At 43.3% G+C, this 9,907-nt stretch overlaps 1 protein-coding gene across 4 annotated transcripts in view; it reads left to right on the forward strand.

Moving 5' to 3' along the window:
- Nucleotides 1-1,299, forward strand: part of SHLD1 (shieldin complex subunit 1) — an 86,437-nt gene extending 85,138 nt beyond the window's left edge. For all 4 annotated transcript variants that reach the window (XM_044263422.1, XM_044263421.1, XM_044263420.1 and 1 more), the window contains one exon: nt 400-1,299. In XM_044263422.1, coding sequence (XP_044119357.1) covers nt 400-842 — 443 coding nt within the window. In that variant the 3' untranslated portion in view covers nt 843-1,299. The remainder of the gene's footprint in view (nt 1-399) is intronic.
- The last annotated feature ends 8,608 nt before the right edge of the window (nt 1,300-9,907 follow it).

Here is a 9,907-nt window from a genome sequence, read left to right on the forward strand (position 1 = left end):
AGGTGATATGAAAATAGCTGTGAGCTGTTGGTAACAAAGTCATAGGTACTACTGCTAATAGGTTTGTTGCCTACATTATGGGAGGACATGCTTAATTTCTGGGAGAGGTTAGTGAAAATAAAGATGTGATTTTGATCCCCATCCAAATTCACACCTACCCTGAACTTCTATGCAAAGACCATAGATGAAGAACTCCTGGAACATACAAATCAGATGTTCTTGTTCTGAGCAAACAAGTGGCATAACCCCAGGATAGTGGGAATCAATTCTGAAATCAGCTAATTGTGCCCATTATCAGTCACCCAAGAGAGTAGCAGGTGTGGTGAATTGAAGAGACATTGTCTGTTTTTGGCTTTTTAAAATATGTGTTCGAGTATTGGAGTGTGTTTTGTCTTGCAGACACCGGTAACCTAAGTACCGAACAAAATGATTCCTGCACCTCTGAGAACTTCTGGCTTGACCCTTGTGTGAAGGGTCAGACGGAGACCACGGCAGAGGACAATGGGCTTCGGAAATCCCTGGATAGGTTCTATGAAATGATTGGCCATCCCCAGCCAGCCGCTAGAAATCCACTCTCTGCATCGGTCTGCCGGTGCCTGACTCAGAAAATCAATGAACTGAAGGGCCAGGAGAACCAAAAGTATGCCCTTCGCAGTTTCCAGATGGCCCGGGTCATCTTCAACCGGGATGGCTGTGCGGTCTTACGGAGGCATTCCAAGGATGCCCACTTCTACCCACAGGAAGAAGGAAGTGTGTCTCTGGATGATGAAAAGCCAACCCCGGGACTTTCAAAAGACGTCATTCGTTTCCTCTTGCAGCAGAACGTGATGAAAGCTCTCTAAGACGCCCCCAGTGGTAAGGGCACGCAGCGCGCAGGATGGTCCCATGGCCTGTGCTGTCAGTGCCTCCCCCATTGCCCCTCCGGCCTATCTGGCCAATCCTGTGGCTCCAGCCCCCGCCCCCACCCCCCATGAGTTGATGATACCAGAGCCACTTCAGCCCGCATGGAGAGCCCCTCTGTTCACACCACCTCTCACCCCACCCTACCATTCCCTTTGACTTAAGGCCCAGACTGTCCGGCTGGGGATCCCAAAAGCACAGCTTCCTTGCCCCAAGGAAGGAAGGACATGATCTGCGGCATAACATACTCTCCAGAGCTCCCTTCTGGATCAAACCAAGACTTGGGCTTCCCAGGAAATCACGCCTTGCTCAGCCTCTTCTGTCTCCCTGTCCTCCTTCTCCTGTTCACCTACTGGTGTCTCCTGGGAGCCTTTCCTTAATAAACCTCTTGCATTTGAATCCTTGACTCGGAGTCTACTTCTGGGAGAACCCAACCCGAGAGAACAGGGTTTTTTATTAGATGTGGGTTTTTTTGAAGGCTTTAAAGCTCTGCATGGAATTAAGTACAGGAATCAGACCAAGCTGTAAAACAGAGGCCATGTGATTGAGAATTTATTTCCCAAAATAATATAAAGATTTAAATACAGTTTAAGATGGATCACATGTTAATCATAATGTTGTCTCTCCAAAGCCAGAGTTCCCGGTTTTATAATACGAACAGGGTATGGAAGGAGCATTTGGACCCTCTAAAATAAGAGCTAATACCTGCAAATTGGAAAAAAAAAAAAAAAAGCGTGGGGGCCCTCCTATGTGGCTCAGTGGGTTGAAGCCTCTGCCTTCGGCTCAGGTCATGATCTCAGGGTCCTGGGATCGAGCCCCACATTGGGCTCTTTGCTCAGCGGGGAGCCTGCTCCCCCGCCTCTCTCTGCCTGCCTCTCTGCCTACTTGTGATCTCTGTCAAATAAATAAATAAAATCTTTAAAGAAAAAAGAAAAGAAAGGCTCTTTGTCTTTACCAGATTGCCAATGTGGAAGGTGTGAAGAAAACAAATGGGTGGCACGTACGGAAGTCTGTGGAAGCTCCATCAGGCCGTGCCGTGCTGATGAGATGTGGCCTTGGCCGTTGGTGGAGGAAGAGGAAAAGGGATCCTTTGCCCAAGTGGATTCCTCCCTGTCATTGTGGCCTTATGCCTGCCCACTCCCAGCACCCTCTGTCACCCTCAGAACAGTTGGCCCCTCATCCCTGCCCTGTCCTTGCTGCGCCAGGGAGAGGCTTTAAATAGCTAGTGCTGGCTTGTGCTGGCAGATGCTCTGCTCCGTGGCCGTGTTCTGAACCCCCCGTTTGAGACTTGGGGGGTAGAATGACATCACCTGGCACCAAGCTCTCTGAAGCTGCCATTGGAGGTCTCATGCCAATCCCTGCCTTGACAGTCCTTCCCAAACATGACATTGACGGAGGTCTGTCGTTCGTGTGGGGGAGAACAAGAGAAGCTCCAACCCCGTGCAGTTAAGATTTTGAGAAACCTGAGGTGAAATTTGGTTGGCCGAAGATTCCAGAAGCTTGCCAGAAAATGGATTTTTGCAAATAGATCGGCTTTCAAGTGTCCAGAAGAGTGAGGGAGCCCTCTCAGGCAGGTCTCTTGGGGATGTTCAGATGGGGAGAAGAGACTTTTAAAGGTCAGGAGTTACATACTGAGGCTTCCAGTTCTGAGATGATCAGAGGTAAGAAACAGCGTTTCACAGAGAAGTGCAGAAACACCGCTGGAGGGAGACCAAACGGGAGGAAATAGGAAAGGAGTAGGTCTTTGAGAGATACTTGAGGGAACAAGACAAGCAATCATGTGAATCTCTCCCACCTAGGCTTCTATTCAACTAACCCCCAGATAATCGGGAAACCAACAGGACTTAACCATTGAACATGTGCAGGTTGAATTAAAATTTGGTCGGTAACTTTATTGCTTTTTAGTGTGGGACCCGTTAATGGAGGCCTCCGAAGAATGCTGTGGGTATTTAGTATTATTCAGCCACTGAAAAAAATATTGGAAATTAGTTTCCATGCCCACTAACAGGAGACTGGATTATTTTCTACTGTTCTTAAAGGACAGAAAATGGAAGCTACTTCTGTTTGGCAGAGAGATTTTAGTATCAGTGATTTTATAACCTTTTTTATTCTGGGTGCTAAGGGCAGCTCAGCAGGAGGCAGGCTCTGAAACCAGGGAATTTAGAAATGTAAAAGCCAGGATCGCCTTAGGGTAAAAAAGAAAAAAAAAAAAGAAAGATGAAGAAAAAAAAAATAGCATGCAGTGTGTTTGCTTGTATCTGAGTAAGTGCTTGTGACAGGTCAGTACAAGATATTTGATTCCCTGCAATCTCGCTCTCTAATTTGATCTTCATGAGGTTCAAATGGCATTTTCCATTTATCTCTGTTTATCTTTAATAAAGACCAAGAGATAAGGATATTAAGACTCTAGCCTTTGGCATTATCAACTGTTTCTGCCCTACAGATCACTTCACCAAGATCCTACCATCCCGTGAACGTTCTGACTGGCCTGTGATATCCTCTATGGCCCTTTCCAGCAGTCTCCAAGAGGGTAGATTTGCTTGCAGGAACATCAGAACTCTGAAGAGCAATCGTTACGTTTTATGTTTGTATGGCGACTACTCACTTCCTTAGTCATTGCTTTGCAAGACCTGTGTGAGTACATGCCAGATCTTAGTACCAATCATTAGCACAAAACAATACGGAGATACTTTGAAAACTTTTTACTGAATTGTGCTAATCACACAGAGAAGAGTTTCTAAGTGAACCTCCTGATGATTTTCACAACCCAAATCCACCTGTGCACCCAGAATCCGGCTCAAATGACAGAGATCACTAGTCAACCCAAGTGACTCCCTTCTGAGTAAGGCTTTTCATCTGGAGAACAGATGAGAATAGTTTGTTCAGACCCTTTGTTTCTCAAACTGCTGGTAGTATACTGTAGGCACTACGTGAACAAACAATGTTTATTTTCATTGTTTTCTATTCAGTTTAATATGTTAGAAAATATAAAACTATTGCATCTAATCTGTGCTTTTGCAGATAGCACAAAGGATAAGCCTAATATAAATATGGAGACTAACCATATTTATATGGTTAATTTCGCAGAACAAACTGAGGGTTGCTGAGGGGAGGGAGGTCAGGAGAGGGTGGTAGGGTTATGGGCATTGGGGGTGTGTGTGTGCTGTGGTGAGTGCTGTGAAGTGTGTAAACCTGGCGATTCACACACCTGTATCCCTGGGGCTAATAATACATTATATGTTTATTTAAAAAAATAAAAATAAAATAAATATTTACAATTTGGAAGTGAATTGAATTAGGGACATCTGGATGGCTTGGTCAGTTAAGCATCTGACTCTTGATTTTGGCTCAGGTCTTGATCTCAGGGTTGTGAGATTGAGTCCTGCGTTAGGCTCCACTCTCAGCAGAGACTGCTTGAGATTCTCCCTCCCTTTCCCTCTTCCCCTCCCTGACCCTCACACCTTCTCACCCTAAATAAATAAATAAATCTTTTTTTTTTTAAAGTGAATTGAATTAGCGATAAAGTTAATAACTGTGTAGACAATATATAGATATGTCAAAAATAAGACATGGTAGCCATATGTCCTTATAGTATCCCACCATCTCTCTCCTGGAACACTGTAAGAAACTTCTATCAGGTCAAGCCACATCTTCCTTTGCTGCTCTTTACCCTGCAACCCTGTCACAAATCCCTTTAAAAGCAAAACATACATAAATAGCTAGCAAATTAAAGAGAGGGGACTAGCCTTGTCTAATATGAAAACATTTTTAATTCTACAGTATTCAAGGAGCAACAAAAGCAGACAAATCAAAGAAAAAAAAGAGTTCAGCCCACAGGTATAAATGCATATGTAAATTGAGAATTTGATGAAGGTAGCCTTTCAAATTCGTAAGAAGGTGGAATTTTTAGCGGATGGTTTAATTGGTTCCCCAGCTGGGGGAGGAGAGTAAAAAAAGGTTAAATTCTTCACCCCACTCTTGATATCGAAATGAATTTTAGATGGATTAAAAATAAAAAGTAAAAAGCTAAATTCATAAAACTGCTAGAATAAAAAATTGATGATGTAGGGGCACCTGGGTGGCTCAGCGGGTTAAAGCCTCTGCCTATGGCTCAGGTCATGATCCCAGGGTCCTGGGATGGAGCCCCGCATTGGGCTCTCTGCTCAGTGGGGAGCCTGCTTCCTCCTCCCTCTCCTGCCTCTCTGCCTGCTTGTGATCTCTGTCTGTCAAATAAATAAATAAAAATCTTTTAAAAATGGACAATGTAGATACATTCATGTGCACTAGTAGCTCCAGCAGGCCTGGGGTCTCCCAAGCCTCCATGCAATGGCAGATGGTGATCTAGGGCATCCCCCTACATCTGCCCAGTGATATCATGTAAGCATCACATGCAGGATCCGATGGGAGCTTAAGCAAAGCTAGAACAAAGTAGACCAAAGCAGCATTGCAAAGGCTCAGAAAACTGTCACTGAAACTACAGCCTACAAAAGTAAATCTTAAAAAAAAAAATCCAAAGCCCAAACAGGGTGGCTACCTACTAAAATAGAAGATGTATATAAGATTTAGAGTCTCCTAACATAATTTGCAAAATGTCCAGTATACAGTAAGAAAAAAAAATTGCTTGTCATACCAAGAACCAAGAAAATCACAATGTGAGTGAGAAAAGATAGTCAGCTGACACCAGTAGTGAGATGAATCAGATGTTGGAACTATTTGGCAGAGATTTTTAAAGCAGTTACCATAAAATGGTTTCAGCAAGTAATTATGAAATCCCTTGAAACATATGAAGAAATATAAAACCTCATCTAAGAAATAGAAGTTACAAAAAAGAACTAAGTGGAAATTATAGAACTGAAAAGCACAGGCACCAAAATTAAAAAAGGAAAAAAAAAGAAACCTCATTGGATGGGTTCATTGGTAGAGTGGAGAGGACCAAAGATGGAATCGCTGAATTGAGAACAGTTCTATCAAATTTACTCAATCTGATAGACAAGAGGAAAGGTACTGGGGGAAGAAATCTGTGGCACAGTAACAAAAGATATCAACACTGATATCATCAGATTCCCAGAAGGAGACGAGAAAGACTGTGGGGCTAAACAAATATTCAAAGAAATAGTGGCTGAAAACTTCCATTTGGTATAAGACAAAACCTACAGATTCAAGAGATAGTGTGAACCTGAACTAGGATAAAAATAAAGAAATCCTCATCAAAACCCAGCAAAATTAAACTTCTGGAAACTAAAGAAAAAAATCTTAAGAGCAACCCGAGAGAAATGATGAACGTCTTAGTTATAGGTAAAACCAATTGGAATGACGGGAGATTTCTCATTAGAAATCATGGAGAAAGTGGCACCACATTTTCCAAAGGTTGGGAAACAACAACAACCACCACCTTGCAACCATGTCTTTCCCAAGCTCTACCTGCAGTTGCAATTTCCCAAGGCACATTCTACTCAGATGTGTCCTTGTCACCTTAAACAAAATGTATAAAAAGTCAAGGATAATCTCCTCTTTCCTGCAGGCTAATGCTTCTCCCATTTGATATATGTCATCCATCAATGGCATTAACATTTGCTAAGTTACTCAGGCTTGAAAAATTGGGGTTCACATTCTGGGGGATGAGATGCTTTTAAACATTCCACTATAGCACGCAGTGGTTGTTAAGAGCTGAGACCTGGGAGCCCCCTGCCTGGGATGAATCTTGGCTCTATCATTTATTAGCATGTGGCCTTGGGCCTGTTACTTGAGAATACTGTGCCTCAGTTTCTCCGTCTATAAAACAGAAATACCCAATCATACCTAGTTCAGAGTGCTCGAATGAGTTCTGATTTATGGTGTTTAGAATAGCACCTGGGAGTAGTGTTCGGTTTTTTTGGAGTTTTTTAGCAGGGAGAGGTTGCTCAAAAATTGAAATTCTTACATCTGCTTCTTCTTTCTCTTTCTACTGCCATTATCTGCTTCAAGCTTTTATCTCCTTGAGGCCCTTCTTAAGGTTCCTGCTTCCAATTATTCCCATACACTGTTGCTACCAGTGGGGTCTTTCTAAATCTAGTCTGTACTGTTTCCCATTCTACCTCCCCCTTTACCCCCCAGAAACTTCCCAAGCTCCTTAACACCAGCAGGGTGAAGCACTAACCTAGCACCATGCTATTCTAACCTAAGTGTTCTTCCCTCTTCTCAGTCCTCAGACCTTATGCCCAAGCTCCACGGCCTCCAAACATCCCATGCCTTCTTTAGCCCCCATGAGTCTACCCAACCTCTCATTTATGCTCTAATCTTACATAGTAGGACCTTCTTATAGCTATTAAAGATATAGCTATATCTTCTTTCCCCAAAGAGATGGAAACTTCCTAAAGGCTAGGGACAGCCAGGCTAGGGACAGACCAATCCTGGGTAAATACCCATTATGACATGAGCTCATTCTCGTGTCCCATCTTCTTCCCATCCCATCTCAAGTCCCGTCTCATCCCCCAGAAGATGGGGTCCCATCTTCTGTTCAGCCTCCTGGTAGAGCCAGCTTGACAACTCTTTCTCGTTCCTGCAAATGAGACCATGTAATTTTAAAGCAGGAGTAAGGGATGGGGGAAAGGAGGAGGTGGCTTTGTCCCTTCTGGAAAACATCATGGCAGACTGGAGGCGGCTGAGGCAACAGTGCTGCCATTAACAAGCAGGACGTCCAGTGAGGCTCATCTAATTCCTCCAGGCCTCATTTCCATCTGCAGAACGAGGACATTAGCAAAGCTCCAAGTTTCCCTCAGGCTCAAACATTCTGTGACAAATCCCCACGAGGGTGGATTCGGGAAACTGATTTTCAAATTGATTGAGCGGTGTGGCGTTACTACATGGAGAATTAAACTACTGTTCAGAGCAATTCATTTCCTGAGTTTAGCCTATCAGCCAGTGTTTATTAAGCACCATTTACTCTGCGGTCCCCTGTGCTGAGTCCTATGGAGACACAGAGGGTATCTCCCAGGAAACTTGGCCTCAAGGAATTTATTATATAATCAGAATTTATTATATAATAAAAGCTCACCAAGCTCATGATGCAGCAAATTACTTTGCTTGTTTACCCACGACTTCTGTAAAATAAAGTTTTACCTGAACCATGACATATAATCCCTATGTGAACAATGCATTATCCTGCGTGTCATTTCTACAGTAGTTTGTGTAAAACACACACCTATCACACATACGCTCTATGTGTCAATATAAATCTGTGAAATGTATTGAAAATGTACTTATTTAAAATATCTCCCTTGACAGACTAGATTTCTTTTTAACTTTTTGGTAAACCAAATGATGGAGATTTTCAGGCTTTCACAAACGTGGAGAGCTCCGAGCTACGTGCCCATGACCTCGCTTCAACAGTCTGTTTTCTGCAGCTCTTTTTCATTAATCCACCCCACCCCCAAGCCTTTCTGTGTGTGTGCTAAAGCGTTGCTTCTTCAGCCATCAATAGTGAAGGGCCTTTTTGTCTGGTGTCCGTCCCGTCTTGGCCCCCTCCAGCACGCAGCTCGTGCTCAGAGCACATGCAGTTCACCGTCCAAGTTCAACAGCACTCAGACCAGGCTCTTCCCTGGCCAGTGAGCCACTAATCCCTGCTTGGGTGCTATGACAACGCCAAGTGTCATAACGGTTTCTAAACACTTACTGTTAAGGCACTTATCACACGCCAACAGCACGCAATTTGCATTGATCCACAGGCCATATTCTGAGAAGTACGATGCTAGAGTATTTTATTTTATTATTTTTTAAAATATTTGATTGATTTGTCAAAGAGAGAGAGCGCACAAACCCAAGTAGGGGGAGCAGCAGGCAGAGGGAGAAGCAGGTTCCCAATACCCTGGGATCATGACCAGAGCCAAAGACAGACCCTTAACTGTCTGGGCCACCCAGGTGTCCCAGCGCTAGAGTATTTTAAAGCAAATCTGAGGCATTCTTTTATTTCCCCTGTGAACAGAGCATCTATTGGTAATGGAAAAGGACTGGACAGAACAAAACAAAACAAAACAAAAAGCACCATCTGAAAGGGCCATCTGAATAACTGACGATAATCATCCATAATTCCTTAATGTTATCTGATACTCAGTCCATGTTCGGTTTTTCCCAATTGTCTGAAAAAATGTCTTCTTACAGTTGTTTTATTTGAATCAGGATTTAAGCAAGGGTCTACCATTGCATTTGTAGCTCTCAAACCTCTTTCAATCTGCACTAGCTGCTCTCCTATAAAAACTGGAACTATTCTACAAATAAATTCCTATGTCATTAAACTGCAAAAGTTTTCCTGATGTACCATGTTTCCAATGGGGTTTTCCTGCATCTGTTATAGTGTGACCATGGGAAGTGTTTCAAAGCAAGCGACATTTACTCTCCCCCCAAAATCCATGGTCTATGCATGTAATGACCACATTTCCCACTCTCTACACTTGTTTTCATGGCTACAAGATTATTTAGATTACTGCATACATAAAAGTGCCAGTCAGTCTTGCGAACTGATCTCTGACTTTCTTTGTCTCCAATGGGACCTCTCATATAGCAGACATTTAGGGACACCATTAAATGAACCATGGATATTCTTGGCCTTGAGATGTCCAAAGCAGTGTTTACCAGGTACATTCATCCTTTCGGGGGGACCTATGCACACATAGAGTGGCTTGAGATACTCTTTGATTATTTGATTCGACCAGATCTATCTGTGGGCTTCACACAGTGACATCTTTTTCCAGACACTCTTCCCCTATCACTAAGGAGGGAAAAGTCAAGTATCTTTGGGTCTTCACTGGCCAACACTTCATGTAGAATCATAGAGTTTAAAGAGTAAGGGTAATTTAGCAATTATGCAGTCAAGTCCTCTGCAGGGAAGGAGATAAAGACCCCTTTGTCTACTTATCTAGATGCCTACCCCCACCCGAACAAGAACCCACATCTCCGACCTCCAGGGTGACTCTGTATACTAGGGGATGTCACTTTCTGTGCCAGTAAGAGCTCTGCATTATACTCAACAGAA

This window comes from Neovison vison, chromosome 8 (genome assembly GCF_020171115.1).
Source record: "Neovison vison isolate M4711 chromosome 8, ASM_NN_V1, whole genome shotgun sequence".
In the NCBI taxonomy this organism is placed as follows: Eukaryota; Metazoa; Chordata; class Mammalia; order Carnivora; family Mustelidae; genus Neogale; species Neogale vison.